This window comes from Pseudopodoces humilis, chromosome 6 (assembly GCF_049639895.1).
Source record: "Pseudopodoces humilis isolate 2021_Gansu_Grassland_sample_001 chromosome 6, ASM4963989v1, whole genome shotgun sequence".
In the NCBI taxonomy this organism is placed as follows: Eukaryota; Metazoa; Chordata; class Aves; order Passeriformes; family Paridae; genus Pseudopodoces; species Pseudopodoces humilis.
In genome coordinates this window covers 23,181,675-23,206,004 of record NC_142205.1, presented here as the reverse complement: position 1 = coordinate 23,206,004, position 24,330 = coordinate 23,181,675, and the positions used below count along the sequence as shown (strand labels likewise).

At 39.6% G+C, this 24,330-nt stretch overlaps 1 protein-coding gene across 14 annotated transcripts in view; it reads left to right on the top strand.

Moving 5' to 3' along the window:
* The window catches only part of APBB2 (amyloid beta precursor protein binding family B member 2), a 165,089-nt gene extending 140,982 nt beyond the window's left edge, over positions 1 to 24,107 (top strand). For 12 of the 14 annotated variants that reach the window (XM_014262615.2, XM_014262624.2, XM_014262612.2 and 9 more), the window contains 6 exons: positions 12,943 to 13,057; positions 15,437 to 15,524; positions 16,388 to 16,471; positions 16,969 to 17,084; positions 17,900 to 18,079; positions 18,687 to 24,107. In XM_014262615.2, coding sequence (XP_014118090.1) covers positions 12,943 to 13,057; positions 15,437 to 15,524; positions 16,388 to 16,471; positions 16,969 to 17,084; positions 17,900 to 18,079; positions 18,687 to 18,854 — 751 coding nt within the window. In that variant the 3' untranslated portion in view covers positions 18,855 to 24,107. Of the gene's footprint in view, positions 1 to 4,644; positions 4,735 to 5,204; positions 5,359 to 12,942; positions 13,058 to 15,436; positions 15,525 to 16,387; positions 16,472 to 16,968; positions 17,085 to 17,899; positions 18,080 to 18,686 lie in introns of those variants that run through there. The other 2 variants (XM_088056110.1, XM_014262633.2) reach the window with 2 other exon arrangements.
* The last annotated feature ends 223 nt before the right edge of the window (positions 24,108 to 24,330 follow it).

The window sequence follows — 24,330 nt, the reverse complement described above, 5'->3', positions numbered from 1 at the left end:
CTTTCATTACAAGAAACCATTTCTCTAATGGAATACAAAAGTGAAAGACATCATCATTCTCTAAGCAACAGAAGGCTTTCAAATGCACAGAAATAAAGGCCATTTCCTTTATTTTTTCATGTTGTGTTGTTGAGGTGTAACTACATTTTACATAGGGATTTTGTGGCATTAAGTGCTACTAGATTTTGTAGTTATAAACTGGAGAACCAGAATAGGGCCTCTTCTGTGCCTCAGAGGATGCACTCAGGCAAATACTTGTAACTAAATAAAGATGAAAAGCTCATACAATGGATTGTAATTTTTAATCAAATTAAATATGTTTTACTCCATTAAAACTCTATGGAAATTGACAGCAAAGACATTTCAGCTGGTTGTTATCTCTTAAGAAGAGAGATGGTCAGGGCTGCTGCTGGTGGCTGTAGTCCCATGTGAAAATATTGAAGGACCATGGAAGTTGGAGGGCAGACCTTTGTATTTCCTTCTGCTGTAGTTAACACATGGCAGCCCTTTCTTTTTCTTTCTGATCTGCTTAAAAAAGACAGCTGAGGAAGTTGCAGTATGCCGGACTCCAGGGAAAGCTACAGGAATGAAGGGGTGTGAATTGTTAACCATGTCCTCACAAAGTTAGCTGAATGCATCAGTCACAAAAATGGTTGGGCTGTAGACCTCTGCCAGGTACAGGGGATTTCCTAACGCTCTCCCAGGCTTATGTGCAGTGCAGTGCCACCCTAAAACATCATCCAAGCATGAGAAAATCACCTTGATGCTTAAATACTTTTTTGGAGGTGACAAAACCAAAACTTGAGAGGTTTCTTGGTGTGCTTTGCTCTCCATCACATTGTAGCCTTACAGTAGCCATTGTTGAAGTAGAGGACACAACAGTAGCAAGTGTGGGGTGTTTGGAGTGCAGGACAAGTCCTGCTGTCCCAGCCACAGGGATGGATGTGTGGGGCACCTGAGCTGCTGAGGCTCTTGGGCATGTTGTTTCATCCCTGCCAGCTTCCTTCTTCCCTCTTGAGACAGTCCCATAGATTGGTCATCTGTGTAAACACAGCATCACCATGTCCATCAGTGCAGCACACCTCTGTGCTTTGAGGTGTTTCTGTTACAGACTCAGGGAATAAAGTTGCTCTGGAACGGACTGCAACAGGTCAGCTAGACCAGCCTCCTGCCCAAACCTGGGCAGGGCTCAGGACTACCTCAGAGCCACTTCAGGTTGATACTTAGAAGGCTCCAAGAACAGATTGCACAGCCTCTAATGGTATATATCCCTGGGTTTACCCACTCTCTTGGCAAAGAAACTTGTGTTTGCTCTATTTTTTAAACCCTCCCATGAGCAAGTGGGAGACATTAATTAGATCATCTTCCATTACCTCATCCCCAGTCTAAACAAGCCCACCTGATCTCCAGGCGAAACAAGCATGGCTCCTACAGCCTTGGTTGCCCACAGCTAGGCTCACTCCAGTTTGTCACTCTCCATGGATTGGTGAGCCCAAACTTGCATGCAGAAGTGCAGGTATAACCTCATGAGCACCATGTTGAAGGGTGTTTATTCACCTCTCAGTGAAATCTCCATCACCCTTCTGCTTGTCAGGTGGCCATTGCACATCAATGATCAGCCCCCAGGATACAGTTTGCATCAGTCATTGATGCACAAAACCTGGGACTGAAGGAATGGTCTTGTGCTCAAGCAGTGCCCTATCAGTTACAGCACTCTACAACTCACTTGTCTCCACTGCATCCCTAGGCTTGGGGACTCTGGAGGAAAGCAGGGATCAGGGAGGCAGGTGCCCTTCCAATACTGCAGAGCTCTGTCCCTAAAGACACTGATCAGAAAACAACCTGGAATAAGTGAGCCTTGCAGAAGTGATGGGGAGGAAGAGACTGTTCCCACCTTCCCTGGAAGGCAGTGTCCTCTTGGGTTTGCTCCAGGAGGGGGGTCCTTTCTCACACCTCTGCAAGCTGGAAGGTCATGGACCATTTTTCTTGGTCTTGGCCTTTTCCCCTCAGAAATTAATCTCAGATCCTCTGTAGCAGCCCTGACACAATTTTCTGGGGATTGTCTTCCCAGGTTATTGGCAGGGTTTGGCTTGACCCGTTTTAACTCAGCCAGCTTGGAAAGGGATATGTAGGGCACCACACCGAAGCACTTGTACAGCTGTTCTTGCAGCATTTCTGGCACTTAGAGCAATCAACAAAATCTGCCACTTGAATCTGCCACTTGAACTGAAACTTTCCGTATCTACTTTTTAGCCTTGGAGCAATTTTTTAAAAATTTGTTTATTTAAGTTTAAAGGTAAATTAGTCAGCCATATTTAAGTTATTAGAATGTAAAGAGAATACAGAAAAATAGTCTTTTGTATGAAAATAATTAATGAATTACAAGAATTACTCCGTGAGAAGCTGTTGGGTTAATTGGAAAGCTGTAATTAACTGGTTTGAAGCAGGAGACAGCCTCCCCCAATTAATATGCATGCCACGGTAGCCAGAGCCCCTCTCACTGCCTGAGGAAGTCCAGCAACTCCACTGTTGTCTTTCCCTCACCTTCCTGAATTTCTTTCAGTGCTCTTTTCTCTGGGCTGGCAGCTGCAGTGGTGATTGTTCTGTACACTTGTATCTTGCATAACAATTGGGGACTTAACAGATCTCCCTTTCAGAGTTTGCTCCAGCAGGTCATGTTTTGTGTCTCTAAGGCATTTCTTTTCCTGTCCTCCGCGCAGTATGTTGTGTCTAAGTTACAGGACAGTTTCTCCAATATAATGCTTTTTTGTGAGAGGTGCAAATCTCTGTTTGTCCACTTCATATAAAGCCAGTGATTAGTGGACAAAGAAAATCGTATATGTTTTACTTCTCATGCTAAGAAACACTGTGTTTTCTCAGAAAGTGAAAGTGATACTACTTTTTAAATTCTGATTTTCATATTGGGACTGACATATAGTATCAATGGTGTTTATATTCTTCCAATATTTGCAATGTTGAGATCTAATTTTAACCCTTTATTTTATAAAATGTTAGCAATAGGCTGAAGTGCTTGCTGATTCTGCAAAGCCCAGTAGAAAGCTCATGTAGCTGAAGCAAAGGAATGAGTGGGGTTTTGGCTGGGGAGATCCACACAGATCACCACTGGATATTGAAAAGGGGAAAAGTTCAGTGTATGACAGGAGTGGAGCAGAGCACTATGTGTTCCTTCTTTACAATGAAGCTAAATTTCATGCTTCTGTTGTAAAATTTCTGGGAAAGTCCATTACATTTGTAAATATACATCATTTTTCCAACTTGGTTGCTTTCATAGACTCATAAAACAGCCCAAATTGGAAGGAATATGAAAAGACCATCTGATCCAGCCATTTATGGGAAAGGGAGCCTAAGTGAAATAGTCTGTCCAGTGAAACCTCCTGTGATGGGAGCTCTGATATATCCACGGAGAGGTTGTTGCAGTAAATTCCTGTTCATCACAGGGAGCTATATAGAGATAATTACAGCAGGTACAGGTTGCAGCAGAAGAGGATTCATCTCGACATGATAAAAAATTAAATCTCTAGTTACATGCATACAGATCCATTTTGGATTGATGCATTAGGGAACCATATGCAGTTTATCTAAAATCTTCCTTAGAAAATGTATGTTTATTCCAGATATACTCACTAAGTAGTTTCTGAGCAACAGATCAGTCACTGTAAGCTTGCTGACATAACATGTCTAATGAGAATTGGATCCCTTCCCTTTAGTGTGCTGTCTTTTATCCTAGCCTTGTGGTGATTTTTCCACTCCACTTCTTTTTTTTTCCCCAGGAGTCAGTTACAAGCTGGAATGATGTAGGGTCCCGCATTTTTGCACATTTGCATGAGCAATGCTCAGATGCTCACTGGAGATAAGTCCTTCTTAAAAAAGGGAAGTTGTGAGGTGCATGCAGAAGGCAGGAGTGGGAGAGCAGCACTAAGTAGCTCTCTTCTTAGAATGGTCATTGTCCTTGTAGAGACACTATGCATTGCATAGAGTGGTGGCCAGTGTTTAAGGAGAGGTGCAAAGAAGCAGGCAGCAACCCACCTGCTTCCCCAGCCCAGCGAACCCTTTGTGGGAACATGCCAGGAAACTGCATTCTTCACAGGACAAGCTCCAGAAGCACACATGTCCCTGCCAGCTCACCTCCTGGGGTTTCCTGGTGCCTGGCATAACCTGGAAAGCAGCAGGCTGTGGTAGGTGCCAGGACCTGCAGGAAGCCCCCTCCAGGGCAGGAGGCAGGCAGAGCAGGTCTGGAAGAGGGGCAGAAAGGCAGCCCCCAGCCAGGGAAGCTTGTGCCTCTCCTGTCTGCCTTCACCTGTGGGAAAGGGGTGTTGATTAAGTCATACCAAGAGTTAGGAGTTGTGTAGACATGATTTCTGAACCTGAGAGAATTTTCAAGCTCTCAGACGCTGACTGTTCCCAAGGGAAAGTCTTGGGAACCTTTTCTCGGTCAAGGATTATTTGTGTAAATAAGGAATTACTTTCCCCAAACAAGACACAGATGCTCTGAGCATTTTGTCTCTCTTTTCCCACCAATGGGATGAGAGGGGTGTTGTTCCTTCTACCAATCAGGGTCACCTGGTCAGAGAAGCTTTATAAAAAATTGACAAGACCCCGCAATAAAGGCTTTTTTCTCCTCACGTAAGCGGCTGTGTGTGATTATCTCAGGACCTTCACTCAATACTTCGTGTCCGCTAGCAACAGGGTTGCTGAAGTGTTTTAGAAATGGAGGTGTGTGGTGATTTTATACATCTGGCTTCAGTTCAGTGCTTGTGGAAGGTTGTTCCCCAGGCTGCCACGTCTTCAGGGTGCAACTTTCAGAGGACCCTAAGTGACACTGGGGCATGAACTTTTGGAAAAGGCATTTAAAAAACTGATGATCTTTCTACTCTTTCAGTTTAAACAATGTAATGTTTGCACAACCTGAAGAATTATTCTCGTTTCTTTTGTCAGTGTCTGCTGTAGAAAGTGTTATTTTGGAAGATTCATGCACTTTCTGTGTCTATTTATACTTTCTGCATACTACTTCCCAGACTTGTGTGTGGTATTTTAAGGTTTATTACCTCCCACTGTTGATATGTCTGCATTGCCTCGCTGAATTCAGCTGACGCCTGTTGGCTTCACTGCATGTTTCTAAAAATACAAACTTCAGAGCAACAAGATTCAGTGAAAAAATGTGTCAAGGGGACATAGTGGCCATACACTTAGATATGCTGTGCTACAAACAAACAGTGTATGTTAAATGTACAGCACTTTTCAGCTACCCTGCCTTATCATATGCTGGAGCTCTGTCTGCTTGAGTGCTTTCTAACTTGCTCTTTCTGTTTCTTCATGCTTCCCTGGATTCAGAGAGAGGTAAATTATTTTCATTTTTCCATTTTTGTGTTTGTCCTTCCGGCATGCACTGAAAAATGTTGTATTGGTTTGCTTGTATCAGTGAACAGAAGCTCAACTTCAGTGAATAAATTAATATCTGTCACCTTTTCAATTTGCTGTTAACAAAATTGTCCAATTGATACTGGCTGTTGGCTGTTTTGGGGTTTTTTTTCTCAGGTCCAAAACCCTCTAATAATAGAACAGTTTAAAAACATTTGATGTAGTGGGTTTTAGTATTTGCTTCTGGTCTTGGGATTTAAATTCAATTCAGATGATGTTCTCTGGAAACTGAAATGCAAGACACTAGTGTTAAAATCCCAGCTTTAATTTTAAAAATTGAAAAAATGTAATACTGAGAACAAGGGATTTCAGAGCTAAGTTTAGCGATATTTGAAAAAGTTAACATTTATTTTCTATTTTTGGTATTTGTTCTGGGTCTGTCTGAGTTGCTTGCATGTCTTTTAAGTTTGAAGAAAAGTTGCCCCTAGTATGTTTGATTTGTTTGGATGTACAAAGGGATCGTTTGGAATTCTCTACAATGCTTCCTGTTTCATGGGAGCACAGACAGTAAGGCATTGTAGTCAGGTGCTTTGCAGCACAAGGGCTGCAGCCACTCCAAAGGCTCTTAGCAATAGAATTGCATCCCTCAGATGAGATTTGGGGTTTGTTTGCTCTTCTAAATTGCAAAAACTTGAAAGTGGGACTGGGTGAATGTGGTTAAGAGATGCAGACTATTCCTCATGTTTGCTTTGTGGAATATAATGAGAATGGTTTCCAGGCCTGACTTTTTTTTTAATCAGTTTTTCAGGTAGTGTTGGCTTAGGGAAATATTTGAACTTTCTTGATTATGGTTTTGCAGTATAATATAGGTTTCATGCCTGTGGAGAGCAATGATCCTTCCAGCCTAGCACTGGCAAAAGTGTGCTTCGGGCAGATTCGTGGGTAGTGTCTGTGCACAACTGCTGTGTTCTCTGTCTGAATGATAAAGAACAAAGGAGAACTAGGAAGCCTTGCTTATAAAACAAAACACACTGGAGAGATTAACTATTCTGGTGTAGTCTGCTGTCTTCAGTTAAATCTGTTGTAGTGCTTTGAGCATCTCAGCTTGATGTATTTCTTTATCAAATCTTTAAATATTCCTTTTAAACAAAACACCATGTCTTCCAATTAGATCTGGAAGACAGAAGCATTGTCAAAAATATCTAAATACTAATTTGTCAAAGTCAAATTTACAGGATCTGCTGCAAAGAGGCTGTTCAGAGGTTCACAGGCATAATAACACATTCATTTACTTAAGGGAAATTTAGGATTCATCACACTGGCCATCTTAAGGAGTTAAGCCACCACTTTACAATGCTTCAAGGAAGAAGCAACAACTATAATGGCCTTGACAAACTACCTAATTTGTGTGCCTTTTCTTCAAAAACTGCTGCACAGGGTAGGAAGGCAGCCCCCTGCCCATGCACATTTCAAAGGTATTGTGAAGTAATTAAGAAAAAAAACAACAAAACACCCTGAAAAATTTGTATTGACCAAGCCAGTGGCCAGTGATTTTTCATGTGATCTGTCCCAGAAGTTCTGTCTTTTGTTAAATCTATCTATAAAACAAGCAGAGGTCTGGCTACTGATTGACTTTTCAGTTTGCCATGCCTGTCTAGCAGTTGCTGAGAGCAGTAAGCCCCATCTGAGCCCCGAGCACCAGCTGGATGTGACATTCTCCAGGGCACCCCTGGTGGTGACCGTGGCACATGTGACAGACTGACCTCCTGGCCATGGTAGTGGTGCTTTGGCCATGTGATTGTGAGGTGAGGCTGGGAATGAGGACCAGCATGGGACATACATCTAAGCTGTACAATCTGTGGTGTTGTCACTGTGCTAACAGAGCTCATGCATCTGGAGAACTGTGCTTTGACATAACTCCACTTGATGCAGATGTGTGGCCCTTTGCAGGAGTAGAATAAAGCCCTTGGTAGCAGAGGGGTAAATGAGTTGTGACATCCCAGAGCCACCTTTCTTGCTAGTGAGGAGGTGCTGGCGAGGCTGACAGGACTCCTGTCCCCTCCACGCAGGAGAAGGTGGTGGGCAGCACTGAAAGCCCTTCTGGGGGACCAGCTTTTGCAGCTGCCTAAGCATCAGGCTGCAGGAAGGAAATTAGAGTGACAGTCACACAAATGCTTTCAGGCTTGGAAGTGCTGGGCTCTGAAGGGCTGAGCTGGGTATCAGGCATATCAGCTCTGAGAGGGTTTTAACAAATTTTGGAAGCACACAGAACTGTGGCAATGATAAGACATCAAAGAAAAACCGGCAGCTGTGAGTTTTAGGGCTGCCAGATTAAAGCCTCTGAGTATCACACAAAGTAGCCATAGCTCCTCCTTCAGAGTGAGCAAGTGACATTATCAAGGAATGAAGCAAACAGCCTTTCAGCAGGGATAATTTGCCCTACAAACTTTATGCTTGAATTAGAAAAACAAGCTACACTCTGTCAATGCCAGATCATCGGAAGAGAATTAAATTAAAATGCGTAACTGATGTTTTGCTGCAAGGAAATCCATTTTCAAATTGTGTAAAAACTGAAATAAGAAAAGTCTCCAAAAAATCTCTTCTTGGGGAGGGCGTTTTAACTACTATAATATAGTAGTTATACAATAATGTCATGGTGGCCAAGTGTGCCATTCTGGGTTGTAGCTGGAGAGCAGCTAAGGAGGTGGAGGAGCTCTGTGAGGTGAAGCACTTGGAGTGAAGAAAAATGGAAGTCTTTATGTGTGTTTAGGAATTCCAGAAACTGTCAGAAACAGTTGAACACTGAACAGAAACACAGGGAAAATTCTTCCTCCCCCACATCACTTCCAGCTTTTATCACTGAGAAGGATAGATGTGGTTATTGTATAAGAGAAATGAGAAGGAGAAGGCTCTTGGGAATAGTTCTTTTTCTTCCTCCTCCAGGATTTGATTCCAAAAGTGTTGGGTGTATATTCACCTGGAGAAGGGGCTATGAGTTTCATTTGGAACAGGTGGAAGGGAAGCAGTGGTTTCACTCAGTATCTGTCTGGTATCTGGTAGTTGAAATGTCCTCGTAAATCTTTTACAAACAGATTTTGCAGCATTTGTGAATACTGCTTGTTTCATCTATTTATTTTTTTTCTTACCTTTGCATTTTTCTCTGTAACTTTGCAGGTTCCTCAGTGTGACCATAGTAAAAACACAAGGGAACTGAACAGAGCCAGAAACATTATTTCAGCTATAAGCTATTCTCCTTTCTCCTATGTGAATAAGAAGTCTGGATAGAAAGCCTGAAATGTTAATCCAGAGGATTTGTAATTTCTAACATACATATTACTGCAGAGTTTCTTGCCCCTCATCTTTTCTGCCATTCATGATACTATAATATTTGTGTGTCATGGAAAAGCCCCACCTGAGGATGATCTTGATGGCATTATATCTGCCTGCTTTATCATGTGCCTCATCTCCCTTCTCTTGCTTTTCTCCTCCTCTGCTCCCATGGACGTTCAAGTCTGGACAGTGAACGGCAACCTCCTGCCAGGTGCCTCTGACCCTGCTCTGCTATAGTGGTGGCTGCCCTCCCCTTTTTGTTTCCTGCTTCCATAAGTCTCTGGCGAGCTGTTTGCAGGAAAAGTGAAGCCTGAAAGTTACAAACTCAGGAGATTTTGTATTTCCCCACAGCCTGGCATCTGTTCTGTGATCCTGCAGTTGCAGAAGTCTATACACCAGGACAGAGAAATCATCTTCTGTAGGCTATTCTGGATGAATTTTGATCAATTTTAAGATAAACCCTTTTGGTTCAAGGATTCTTGTTACTATTTGTAATACATATATCTGGAAAGAAATGTACATTCTCCTGCATGTGTATCATTTTAATGTAGGTGTTTTAAATAGCAGCAATTTCATTTTATTGAGAAGAGTAAAAAATTTTATTTCATAGTTTAAGGCTAGGATGTTAGGGGTTTTTAACCAAAAGCAAAAAAAGGATTCATGCAATTCTACATTCTTCTACAATCTTTTGAAGAAATAAGTTTAATGTGAGAAGGTAATGAAGGATGTGCTACTCTTTTAGTCCATACTTAATTGGGATGCCTCCTAGGACTTTAGCCTAATAGTGGCAAATGGTTATAACTGCTACTCAAACAGGACAGCATTAGCATAAATTGCTTTTAATGTGATTATATTCATCCAAGGTTGAGCAGCTAAGTGATGCTTAGCCAGGTGTTAAATAGGTATGATAATCTAAGGTTTAGTCAATGACTGTAGACATTTGCCAATTAGAGAGAGTAAAAGAGCAAATAAAAATTAAATTCCCTTTTATTTAGCACCTTACATTTTCTTTTCAGCTCTCAAAATTGCTTTTTAAAATGTCTTTCTCTGGTTCTGTATTCTTTCAAAATAAATTACTACTTAATTCTTAACTGTTCAGCAGAACCAGTCTTACCCACTCTTGCACAAAATTATTCTTATCTATTTTTCTGTTTTTCTAGCTTTGTCTAGAATACTGATTTATATCCAGTTCCTATAACTGGAAAGTTATTAATGGATGGTGTAGTACATGTGAAAAGTACTTTAAAAAAATTTAAAATTACTTTCTGTGCAGTACTTCTTCTCTATAATTCTGCATCAGTTGAAGTGTTGCACTTGTGTTAAAAAATTTCAAGAGTATACAGCTTTTTTTGCAGCATTATTCTCTCACTAAACACCTTGCTGTTCTCCCCACTGACATGGAATAAAATTTTACTAGGAGCTGTCATCCAGATCCCACCAATTTCATGTGCACATGCACCCCATGGAGGCAGAGACTCATCCAGCTGGATGATATATGATGTTAACCCTGTGCTAGCCCTCTATTAAACCATGGGCTTTGAAACGGCTTTTTATTGTCTTTTTTCACATGTTTTCCCAGCAGAATGTAAAAATAGGGGAGTGGTAAGAGGAGGCATTTGCCCTTTTCCATAAATTTCTATTACAAACACGTTGCTCAGCACTTCTTCATTATCCCAGGGGCCTGTTGCACATAAATCTCACTTAAATGTTAATCAGCTTCAAGTGAGCTGCAGTCAAATGCAGGTTTATAGATGAAGCAACCCAGAAGGGACCTGAAGTGGAAAAAGGATCAGAGACTGGTCTTCTGGCTTACTTGGGATTCAGGGCCTTGGACAAAAAAGGAGCTGTTCCATTGTGGTCCTGTGTAGGAAAACACAAGACTTTTCCTTAGTTTTACTGTTGCTGTAGGAAGCAGACACTCTGAAATCCTCAGAAAGCCATACCTTTCTTCTCCAAGAGGAAGCATGGAGCTCTGTTTATCGAAAGCCTAGAAATGCCTGAAGCGAGGCTGCAAGGCTCCTGCAGGCAGAGGAGGAGCCACCAGCCCGTTCCCCAGCTCCAGCTCTTGGCTGCTGGGCTGCAAGCACACAGGCATCTAGGTGGCTTCCATGAATTAATGACAGCAGTGGTACTGTCTGTGCACTGCCAGAAGGGGCAAGGATGATTTGTGTGCTAATTTTGATTGATGATTTGAAAACAGACGGTGCTGGCAGGGTTGAGTATGATATGATACCACAGGTTTAGAAGAATTCATATTTCATGCTTTGTCTCAGTAGATGCAGGCCCTGATCATCTGAAGCTTTATGTATATTCACAATCCGTGAATGTAATTAGCTGATTTACTTTGTTCAAGCTGTTCAGGTACTTAAAGTGAAACACTAGTGTGTTCAGGTACTTAAAGTGAAACACTAGTGTGTGAGTCTGGAACACCACCATGAGGGTTTTATTAGCTCTCAGTACTTGAAACTGATGTACTGGCTGGTGTGTCATTTTCTTCTGTAATTGTGTTATACAGCCTTGTTTATGATTGCATGCCATTACAAGCAGAAATATTTACAGAAGCTGCAGGACTGTGTGCTGGAGAGGCTGGACACAAACCTTGCATGCAGCACTGCAGTACTGAGGCAGCACTTGTGGAACTGAGGTGTGGGCCAGGTGGTCCTGGCAGGAAGGGTTCAGGTGGCAGCACATTCCATGTGCTGCCCCACTGCCTCCTGTCCCTCCTGTGCCCTACTGTGTGCCATTGCAGGATGGGATGCAGTGAGATGGAGAGGGGCCTCCAGCTTCACCGTGTTTCTTCATGGTTCTGTCATGTGGAATTGCTTTCAGATTTCATGCTCTGATAGTTTTGTGTGGCTTGGGTTTTTAAAAATATTATTCATCAGGCTTCAGGTTGCAAAGCACTTAGATGGAGCAACCAGCTGTACCTTTTACTGAGCAGCCCTTACATTGCAAGGGCTTATGAAGAGCAAAATCTGCTGTTCGATTAGATACAGGTATGGTCCTTAACTGCAGGACGGTGTCCGTATCTTGCACAGAGCAGGAAGGCCAGCAATCCATTTGCCACAGTCTCTGATTCCCCCTGGATAACTTCAGTGTAAAATTCTTCAATTCAATGGGCATTTAAAATGAGTTTTAAAATTGGCCATCCATGCTACATTAAGCCCTGCTCAGAATATTTACAGACTTTTATATACAGAAATCATTTAGTTTATACTAGGCCTGTGGCTTAGGAATATCCCTCCTATCTCTTCACCACTGAGAGCTTTGCTGGTAATTATTTATGTGTAAAGCAGAAAGGCACTGAAAAGACACTTCAGACATAAGAGGCTGGAGCAAAGTGCCAGAGAAATCTAAAGGTATCAAGAGGGTCGCAAAGTAGGAATGAGCTGTGGCTGCATGGAGGACATGAAAAAGCAGAGGTGAACAGACCAGTGAACAGAGGGAATAGCAAGGATGGCAGCTGGACAAAGTCAGGCTTCTTCCTGGCTCAGTATGTACTGCTGACTGTTTCAGTAGAGCTCCAGCCCTTAAGTGGCCTGAGAACAAACAAACCTAGTCATGGCACTTCCTTCATCCATGCTAGAAAGCTATACTGTGCTGTGGTAACTAGCCAGTGCAGTGCAGAAATCTCTTTTATAGGGCAGCTTTATTTAACTTTTGAAAAAATAAGGTCAGAAATTTAGGGCAATTAGTGTGAGCAAAGCTCAGCAGGTTCAAATCTCCCTTATGCAACCAGATCTCTAATTACTATCTGCATATTTTAAACACTTCATGCAGTCCTTTGAAATACAATTTTTCTCTGACTACAGTGTTGTATGCTGTTTCTTGGGTTTTTTTAGCAGTTAAGAGCTGCATATGTTTTCTGTCTTAATATGCAATTCTGTCTCTACTTCATCTTCAATAATGTATTTGAGTAAATTTTGCTGTTTGTTTACAATTGCATTTGAAATTAAGGGTTGTAACTTGAGCAAGCTGCATGGTTAGGAAACTGTAATGAGCTTTTGAATTAAAAAGAATAAGCACCAAACTTTAGATATCTGTTTCATGGGTAAGCAGTTTATTACATTTGTAGACCTGCTTTGTTGAAGGCTTGTATTTTATGCCTTGAGAGCTCAGGCATACACCTGTTAAACTAAAGTAGGATTTGCAGTTTTGGAAATACTGATGATTCTAATGTCATCAAATTTGTTTGGCATGTTTCTAATGTGTCCTTCTGTCTTGTTTACACAGAGACTTCGCTTATGTGGCAAGAGACAAAGACACAAGAATCCTGAAATGTCATGTGTTTCGATGTGACACACCTGCAAAAGCCATTGCTACAAGTTTACACGAAATCTGCTCCAAGGCAAGTGGATTTAAAATCAGCTGCATTTGTCTGTTCAGAGGTCCTTCAGCCTTATACGTGTAATCAGCAGTTGTACGCAGTGTTAGTTTAGTTTATATAACTGGCAATGAGAAACAGTGTAGAGAATTTGTAAGGGAAAGGATGCAAATGGATGGGAATTATGGGAGAGTGGGCATTTGGATCTGAGGAGGATGATATGTGCTTTTGATTTGACAAGTGGGTATAGAGGCCAAAGGCTTTCCTTAATAATAAAGAAGCTGCAGGTTCAAAATGGAAAAAGAATTCAGAGGTTCAATTAATAATAAACAATGATGTTAAACTCCATAAATAAATCAGACCTTGTTTGAATGGTGTTATTCAATGGTATTATCCTCAAGGACATAGAGGAAAATAGTCGCTAACTGTATTTTAAAAAGTCATGGAGAAGGGGTTTAAGGTAGTGAACTCTAGTTATGTAAATTAAAGGATCTTAGTTCCTGCTCTGATAGTGTTGTCTGTAATACTGTGGAGGACTATTCTTTTCAGTCATTCTGCCTTACAGATTTGACACCATTCCATGGTTATTAATTTTGATTTTCGTGGATGATCAGTTCATGAGTGTCCTCTGTACAGTCATTTCATGCAGCAGTAACAGCGCAGCACTTCCTTTACAGTGGGCAATCTGAAATGCTTTATGAAGAGGAAGTTAAATTAATCTACTTGAAACTCTTTTTTAGTTTGCATCACATAAAAAGTGGGCTGTGGGAGTGAATAACCTTATCAGCTATCTCTATGTAACTTGTCTGTCCTCATAAGTCACAATTCTTCTAGAAATGCTAGTTAGGAAACCTTCAGATTTTAAAATTCTGCTATGTCACTGTCATTTGCTTTTTACATTTTATCTTCATGTTAGTGAATGGAATCAGTGATGCCAAACCCTCCTCTGTAGTCAGTTGTATAGTCTAAAAATTTTTCATTTTTGCAACACTGAAGATGTGTTATTGAACTTGTTTGTGGTGTTTCATGCAAGCAACATAAGCCTTTGCACAGTGTGCATTACTGCAGCCCTCTGGGCAGCAGGGTTATGCCTGAGGCAGAAGGTAGCCCAGCAACTGTGCAAAGCCTGGCAGGTTTTTGTGGGTTTGGGCTCCAGAGGGAGTGCCAGCAGCAGTACTTGGGGAGCTGCTCAGGTTGGCCAAGAAGCAGCAGGCTGTCTTGGTGAATTTTAACACCAGCACTGCAGCAGTGGCTGACTGGAGACCTCTTATGTTTGTCCTAGTTCTCCTCCAGCTCTCCAATTCACACAGGTATTTCCAGCAAGTCTAGCAGGGGAAAATATGCTAGACAGGCCCTACCACTGCTGCTACATCAAGTGAATGCCATGGTGGTTTTATACAGGAATATCAGAAAGGGAGCAGAGATGTCACATAAGTAACTGACGTGAAACTTCTGACATTAATTTTGGATAAGAGAACACCTAGGCATTTAAAACCATAGCTAACAGCAACACAGTTAATTCAGCAATAGATGTAATCCTGATTCAGGGAAGCACTTGGCTTGTGCTGACATGCTGTATCTCCTTACTAAGTCAGGGTTTCTTCCTAAGCTAGTGTGTATAATTTTTCATCAGAGGGGCAGGAATATTCTCATGTAACCCTGCAACTGAAAATACTTTCTGAATATAAAGCTAAAAAAAAAATAAGGAGGGGGCAGAGAAGTTTGCAAGAAGCATTTTCAGACCAAGTGTCATCTGCTGTAAGACCAAATATCTTTATAGCTTAATTACAATGAACAGTTGTAACATAAAGAAGCAGATAGCTGTGGTTCATATATGAGCTTTGGAAAACCTCTTTTACCTTCCCTGGATCCTTTCTCAGTCATATTTGTAGGGAATAACCATCCAAAATATTTATTTAGAACTGGGTCTTTACTCCTCTTTTGCTAGTACTACACATTTGGTAGGAGCCACGTGTTATATTTTGCATGGGATTTTTAATTCTAGAATAAACATAAAAATGGAGGAAAAGATTTACATAGCAGAAGACAGTTCAGAGAGGAACACGCATAAGGAACACTCTTCTATGTGTGTTACATATTTATGTTTCTTGCTCTATTACTCCTCACTATAATTTTGCTGTTGATAAAAATGACTAGATTTTTTTTCATCCTCAACCTCTCTTTCATCTAGCCTTGGACACCACTTAAGTTCTTTATGTAGTCAAGGAATGGTGAATAAAGTGGAGTAAAATTAAAGTTGTTATTTAAAAAGAATAACCTGCTTAGCCGTGTATCTTCTGACTTATGTTAGATTTCAAAAATAGGGTTGTAATAGATTTGTAGTTGTTGCTGTACTACATATTTATTTTTTTCTAAATGCTGTATTATCACTGTCTTCTTAAGATTATGGCTGAACGGAAGAATGCTAAAGCTATGGCTTGCAGCTCATTACAAGACAGGACAAATGTCACCCTTGATGTTCCTCTGCAAGGTACTGTGTGTTACAGCTAGTATCCTCAGGATGGTCCTGTTTTAGATAAGTTTTTTTTCTGATGCAGATTTTGACCAAAATGAGCATGCTGGGTGAAGAAGTCAGGAGTGTATTCCAGCTTTTTAATTAATGTATCTGACTGTCATCTGTTCCTGTGTTACTTTTAAGTATTTTTTTTGGTTATGTTTACAGTTACGGAGTCCTGCTCAGTTATGTCAAGTTGTGCATTTCATCTTTTATTTTGAAATGCAAGTGTTGCAAACACAGTCTAACTTATTTGTGACTACTCAGGATATTCTTTTTCAAATCAAAATAATTCCTGACTTGAGACTGCACAAATCCAAATCTTCCTTAAAACCAGAATATACTCCAGTTACTCATTCAGAAGAGCCATAGGAGTATTCCTCCTAGCCTTCAGCATCTATTTTAGCAGCTTCTGAGGCAAGGCTGCAAGTGAGCTGTCATCCAGCTTTTACACACGTTACTGCATGGTAGGAGGAAGCTGCCTTTGTGTGACTGTGTTTAACATACTAGCAAGGATAGTATTAAAAACAGATTATAGATTTTACATAGTTATTGCAGTGAAACTTAGGTCTATACATATCAGAGACTCATTCATCTTCATTTTCTGTGTTTTAATGTGCCAGTGATACAATGTGATTTTATTCTTAGTATAGACCAAAGATTCCTTTAGAAATTATTGAGGCTTATTCTTGTTAGAAGGAATAAAGATTCCTTTAAATCGATGCAATGCCTTCAGAATACAATTAATGGGTAAACAGTTTTATGTTATTGATGAAATGAAAATGCTTTTTCCTACTGTGAATGCTGATTAATAGAAATTGACTTTTGTTCCCATGCAGTAGATTTCCCAACACCAAAGACAGAACTGGTACAGAAGTTTCACGTCCAGTACCTGGGCATGCTACCTGTAGCTAAACCTGTGGGTATGTAACACTTCAGTGAATTCCAAAGTACCTTGCTTGAACTCTAATGGCTCATCAACTGCCAGTGCATGATTTTTGAAGGGTAGCAATTCTTCTGTTTTAGTTATATGAATCAGGCAAGAAGACATCTAATATTCAAGGCATCATATGAACATGTGTTTTGCAAACAGGGTATTCTGGAAGCTGCCAAGAAGGTGAAGTTTTTTTCTACAGCTTTCTCTGAATATGAGCTCTGCTACTAATGAGAAGGGCCCTAATGAACTGAAATGGTACAAAAGCTAAACGTGATACTATCCTGGTTTTTTTAAGCCAGAGGCACCTGTTTTGCCTTTCCAGGTGGAGAAATACAACTTCACAGTACTTTCTTACATGATCAAATTAATTTTAATAAGGAATCCAAAACAATCTGTTTTCTATACTACTGTGTGAAGATAAAAAAATCTGTTATTTTTTTATATATATATTATTTTTCACTATTGCATTTTACTCTCTTCTAGGAATGGATACTCTGAACAGCGCCATTGAAAGTCTAATGGCTTCCTCTAGCAAAGATGACTGGTTGCCTGTTACCATGAATGTTGCTGATGCTACTGTCACAGTCATCAATGAACGAGTAAGGCAGAATGTGTTGTTTAAAACACACTTAAAATAATATGAGTGTTGAAAACCCAGAACACAGAAATGCTAGTAGGGTTGGTTTAAACTAAATTTCATTTGCTTATTTTACATTTTATTTATTTCCAGAATCTGCAGAGGCTCTTACTGCTTGTATCAGCTTCAGTTTTCTTTATCATTCCAAGCAAATTCTCAGAAATAAATTATTATAAGTATTCATTATATACTTAAATTCAGTGTTTTCCTTTCTAGGAATTTTGAGACTAAAATTCTGTAGGTTAAGCCCAAAGTGGTAGCAATCCTAAACACCAAACTGCATTTGCCTTACTCTTGGTATGGAAGCCAAGAGTAATATAAAAATCTGTGTTACAGAAGAAAATTTAGAGCATTTTCCATGGAGTTTAATACAGTGAGACTTACTAATGGAGTATTTTATATATGTCTTTTGATGAGGGTACTAAATATACATACAGAGATGTAAATAAACATACAGAGATGTATGTTACATCTCTGTAACATACCAGTGATAGGGAAGCATGTTTTGTAGTCATGTTTAGCCATATTGTTTTGTTTCTTCACAAAACAAGCAGCTTCTTAAAATGCACAACATTTTAAAATGTTGTGGTAATGCCCAAAGCCTCGGTTTTCTGGTGACAGCCTAGAAGGGGAGATCCAACCCAGGCCTGAGCATGCTTGGTTTATGCAGATAGATAAGAAGGAATTACTATATTGTATCAGTGTATTTTCTCATTTAATCAAAATTGAAAGTTCCACAGAGTATCCATAATGATCAATCCTTTGATTCATGACCAGAATGAAGAGGAGGTGATGGTGGAGTGTCGTGTGCGGTTCCTGTCCTTCATGGGAGTAGGCAAAGACATCCACACGTTCGCCTTCATTATGGACACAGGAAACCAGCATTTTGAGTGCCATGTTTTTTGGTGTGAACCAAATGCAGGCAATGTATCAGAAGCTGTTCAGGCTGCTTGTATGGTACGTGACCTTCATCAAAGGCCTCTAATAGCACTTTAGATTTTCACTGCCTCCGTAAATTATCATTTTTTTCAAATTCGCAGTTATATTACTTTCATGATAGAGAAAAGAAAGATAAAAATAGGAATTAATATTATTATATATTCAATCAATTAAAATCCAAACGTCTTCATGTTGGAAGTGCCAGCTTAGTGAACAATGTCCCTTTATTTTCTCTAACCTCTGCAACATCTGTGTAAATTAGAAATCTTTTCTTTCACTACGCAAGTCACCTAATGCTGGAAAAATGTTTTACTTGGAGTCGTGTTATGAAATCCTGTGGTAATATAGTGAAAATAATCCTTTTTCAAGAGTAACTGAACCCAGAAAGATTATTTCTCAGTTTTCAAATGGGTATTTATGTGATTTAGTATCTGTTGTGTGCTAATGGACAATTTCTGCCCAAGCATTGACAGACCAATTTCCCATTAACTTCAGCTGGGCTTCTTGTCGCAGCCAAAACAGAGGTTTGACTGTATTTAATGAGAAAATACTAAAAGTGTATTTGAAATGGTCTTTGAAGTTATTGATGCAGTAATGATTGCAGAATGGCTTTGCTTTGTTGCAGCTACGGTATCAGAAGTGCTTAGTAGCCAGACCTCCTTCACAGAAAGTTCGGCCGCCCCCACCTCCTGCAGACTCAGTGACCAGAAGAGTTACAACTAATGTAAAAAGAGGAGTCTTGTCTCTCATTGACACTTTGAAACAGAAACGTCCCGTCACTGAGATGCCATAGCTGCATAAGAGAGAAGATTATCCTACCATTTGACAGAAGATTACAGTAGCTACACTAAGGAAAATGAATGGACGATGTCTGACCTTCCATTTCAGTTGCTGATGCTTTCTCTTCAGAGAATTTACCCCTTTTGAAACAATGTTAGACAAGCATGTTCTCTCGTTCTTGCCACCATCGTGTGATATGAAAAGAAGCATGAATAATTTTTTTGCTGTCAATGAGTTACATCATGGGCAATGGAAGGTCTGTTTGATTGTAAATATATGAACATTACTTAAACTCACATAAAAAAGAGAATATGGCCACGTCCCTCCTAGTGAACTCATGCTAAAGTCCTTGGAGTGAATGATGCCTGAGTTAAAAGTTTCACCTTCTTGAGCTGGATTTGTCACAAACCAATCTTAAATCCTACAGCACTTTGCTCTGTTTTCAACACTGGAATAGGTATCAAGTATTAGCTACAACTGAATTACTGTAGATTAAATACCAAGTTGTTTTTTTCTTTTTACAGAACTACACCAGTTACTTTTAAGTTGTTTGGCAGCATTGGTCTAGCAACTACTTTAACATCTCCCTGACATGTTTCTGAATCATACTGTCATTATGTCATCTTCTGGTTACACATTATACTTTTACAGAAGAATTGTGTTTAAAATCAAACCAATGATGAAAAATCCAGAAGTGTTTTCAGTAATCTAGTTGCAGGGTAATCCACTGAAGCTTTTCAGCTTTAAACATACAAACTCAACTGCTGGCTGTTAAATTTATTCTTCTAAATCTATCATTAATTTATCAAAAATGCTGTTTGTTTCATGGAGGGCTCAAACCAATCAGAAATAAGAAAGAAGTAGTTAGTGATTTTATTGTCTTACAACTGTTATAAAGACTAAACTATTCCATACCTTTTCTATACAAGTGTTTGATGAAATGTTCAGTTCAGTGTCTGGTTGCATAATTTCCCCTTCCCCTCAGAGTTTGTTAATGAATACTTAGCATGCCAGAAGAACAATTACATTTCTTGTTATTTACAAAATTTTGTGGAATTTATTTTACTTTTAATGCTGTTGTAACAAAATAAGAGGTTTTTTTTTAACAGGATAGTGTTTCTGGTACTACAATTAGGTTTCAATGCTTTTCCTCCAAAGAATTCATATTACAGATTTGCTTTACACACCTGCAGATCCTCACAAATCAGCCCAGCATTGCCCTCAAAATAGTACCTCAGACTAATTTTGAAATGCAGTCATGTGTCTTCAGTCTTTCCCTTTGTCATCATCTGTCTATACCTGCAGATTGGTACAGATTTTGGAAATGGAACATTAAGTATGTTTAACTAGTGTTAAAAATGTTTTGCCTCCATTTATAGCTAGGTTCCAAATTGTGCCTGTCTCCCAAGTCTGCAAATCTTGTCATACTCCAATGATAAAGGATCACTGGCTAGGTTTTTGTTACAATAACTCTTTTTTTTTTTATTTTATTATGCAAGAGACTGCTATAAACAAACTATTTTCTTTTTTATTTCCTTGTTTGAAGAAATTAATGACCACACCTGGCAAAGTAACTTAAGAGCACAACAGGAAAAGAGTGATGATTCAAGAAATTTCTGCATTGAGAAATGCAGGAAAATCATTACTAAACTCGGCATGATGTATGAGCAAGCGTCAGGTGAAGGCTGACTATGCAACTATTTAATTAAATTTAACTTTCTACAGTGCCCTCTGAAGCGCTGATCCTCTACGGATCTCAGATCTTTTCATGAGCACGATTCTGCACCTCAGGCACTGAAGCAACTATTCCCCCACTCGAGGCTCACACTCTTGCCGCCTCTTTTGCACCACCTCCATTGCCTGTACAGCTGGAGAAGCTGCTTATACTGGGGACACAGGTAGAGCTGGAGGGGAGGGAGTACAAACAAACTCACCCCCTTTAGCAGTACCTGTGGTTTAACTGACCATGGAGCCAGATCACAAAGCATAGGGGTGGCAGCTTGCATATAGCTTCTTTAGTTCCCAATACTGATCCCAGTCACCTCTGTTAGGAGCAGTGTAAAACTCACTTCCTATCAGAGAATCACAGAACAGTTTGGTTTGGAAGAGACCTCAAAGGTCATCTAGTTCCAAACCCCTATCAGGGGTGCACTTTCTACCAAAGTTGCCCATCCAACCTGGTCTTGAACATTTCCAAGGATGACTGCTCTCAAACTTTGGTGGCTAACACCATACCGTTAGGTAGGATTGTGAAGTTAAGAGATGAAAGTTTTCTTGTTTGTCATTGTGCTAGCGATTCACATTTTATTTTATTTTAAATTAAATACTTTGACAGTGTCTTTTTAAAGTTCCTGCTGACAATGTTGTGATTTGGGATTGGCAACTGTTGTACAGCAGTAAATTAATTTTAAACAGTATAATTAAATTTTGTCATGGCAGAGTGCTGATTCTCCCCATGAGAGTTCCAGACTCTCTTTAACTAAAGCAACGCTTAGCAAACAGCAGTGTAAAGGTTCTACATCCGTGTTGTCAATGCTAGGAACATCTAGTTAGCTTTCATTAGCAATGTGTGCAACTGCAGCCAGGGCTGAGGAGAAGACAGAAAGGTATTTGAAAAGCTGTACATCACTCACCAGTGTATGTTTTAAAAGGTTTATGTCTGTTAACAAAATGTTGTTGATTTTGCAAATATTGAAGTAGTGTGCTTAATGATCTGACTATATGTGGCCTTTTTGCTTCAGTAGAGCTCCGTATTCTCCAAGAGATTTAATATACACCCAGGTGTTTGCAGAATCAGAGCCTATTATTGCAAATCTTTTGTTTCACAATATATTCAGACACTCTTTTTACCACGGCCAAAAAAAGTATGTATGGGATGTGTGTGTGTGTGTGTGTGTGTGTGAGCAACTGCAACTGTTCTAGTTGATGTTATAGCAACCCTTCAGTTATCTATGCATTTTTTATAATACCTAGTGGTTCTGTAGGCCGGCAGCCATGTTCACTATGCCTTGTATGTCTGATGCCATATTCTAACTTAACCTGGTAAATACAGCTTAAAATATTTTTATTTTATTTATTCTATTTTTACTGAAATATCCTCCATTATTATGTTGATGTATTGTCTTTACTGGATGTGCTCTTGTAATATTCTCCACTCTGTATACTATAGGTTGCCTTAAAAAAGGCAGGCTTTGTAATTATTTGTAGTCGCATTTTTATTGAAGTCTGTAGAAGAATTATGTAAAGCAAAGCTAATTTCTTAATTTTTTTCAATGCAAGTAGTAAGTTAGAGGTATCACATGTCAGTCAGTCATGTCATTAACATGCTCCCTTGCAGAAGCAAGGAGATTTATATTCAGTCAATGACTAATAGATAAAAGCCTTTCTTTTGAAACCTGTAGTGCTGGCTGTAGGTTTTATTTAAGCCATTTACTTTCATTTACAGGGGAGCAAGGAAGTGTGGGAGGTGCAAGGCTATGGAGGCCACCTACAGGGTGGTTCACTGGGAATAACAAAAATAGCACAGGAGTGGCAGAGAATCCATTCACAGAAAAACGAGGTTTAGTGATATACTTCCTGTGCAGACTCACAGGTACTTAACAGAAATATTATGCCCTTTAGTGGCAGAAGAACAAAAATTGTGGAATATCACCAGTTCTCTGTCACTAACAGTTCTACATTTCTTAATTTTACCAAGCATTTCATGGATCATTTACCATGGAAGCTAAAATTGTTAGTACATCACCCATGGAAAAGAGAATATTCTCATTTCAAGAGCAAGTATGGGCTCAGCATTTCAGCATTACCCCCAAATGCATTACTCCTTTCTTGGGCACATTAATTAACACATTGCCACAACATGTGCTATCCCATCAGCCAGTGTAGATTTGATTTAACAGCATTAAGAAAGAAGGAAACACTGTTAATTAGCAGAGCCCAGTCTTACATAAAATTACCTAGCTGGCAACAAAAAGGACAATTTTCCCTGCTGTTGACCACTTCTCCACATTTAAATGTAATCTGTTCTGAGAATAAATTTAGCTGCATAAAGTGATTGTCTCAACTGTTACTGCTCCATGAAATTGTGAAATTATTTTGTTCAAAACTGTGGCTGAAGAAAGGGAAAAATATACTGGTGGTTTAGAGGCAATAGCAGTACAATAAAGAGTTTTGTATCTGGAAAGCTGAATCGAGAGTTTCTAGTTGAAAATTACAGACAACTGGATTACAGAAAAAATAGTTACATAAGATACAGTTTTACTCTAAAAAGTCATTGAGTGTTATAGACATCTACCTACAAGCCATCTGAAGTCAGTCCCAGATATTGCTGCCATCTGATGTTCCATGCTTACAAAGTAAGCTGCTGACCTGCAGTTGAAATATTCACTCTCTGATATTCTTGGTAAGACACCAAGATTCTAACTGGTTTAACCTCCATATTGTGTTAAAAAGGCAAATTCTTGAGAGCAAGATGAGGCCAAGTGTGTAACATCATGGCACATATTACGTAAGTAGCCCAGAAATTCTATTATTATTAGACACTTTTATGTGTTTTACAAGTAATTTTAACTTTAATAATGAATGATACAGATCTTTATTTAAAAAAAAAAATCATTCTTTAACTGCAGAATCTCTTTAGTTTATTTAACAAGCATTTAACAACCATATATTGGAAAAAAAAAAAAAAGTCTCCGTAGTGTATCCTTTCCTTGTATCCAACATGTAGAATCTCTCCTCCTCCTAGAATCTATCCTTACAGGTATGTTCAGAAATAGGAGTAGAGTTCACCATGTTACTGGGACAGGTTAGGAGCATGGATTGCTCACAGGGATATGCAGAAGGTGAGGGATGTCTTTGAGTAGGACAGCTGGCTCAGATTAAAATGCTAAAAGAAATTTTCACTGATTCAGTGAAGCAAGGATATTTATCAGATGAACAAGAGCCAGCTGTCTACACTGCTGGTGTAATATCGTTCACATCTTTTCTTAAAAAGGTACTGCTGACCCAGTGACACTGACTATTTTGAAGACAAAATAGGGATGTTATAACATTTTCTCTGAATGGGTCTAAATCCAGACCCATTTGTCAAATCGGTTAAGTTCCACACTATATTGGTGATACTCCTGGCAACACTCTTGCCAAGTACCTGAAATGGTTGCCTAGAGGAAAATTTCTGGGCCACAGCTACCTTTGCCTTTCTGTATTGCTGTGCTGTGTCTATTTCATTTTTACAAGTTCTAAATACAAATAATATTTATTATTAAAAGTTTCTCTGTGCCTCCCTTTATCCTCTACTCAGATTACAAGACAATTGTAGATATTTTACAGTTATTTTAACTTTGCTAGCAAAAGGGAGCAGCTTAGAAGCCCATGGCTGTTTCCAAAGACAGGCAGCTACTCTTTGTCCAGTCCTTATTCAGCTGACTAGTGGTAACATTTATAAAAATGTTACTTTGACAGTAGCAGCTCTTTTCAATTAAGAACTGTTT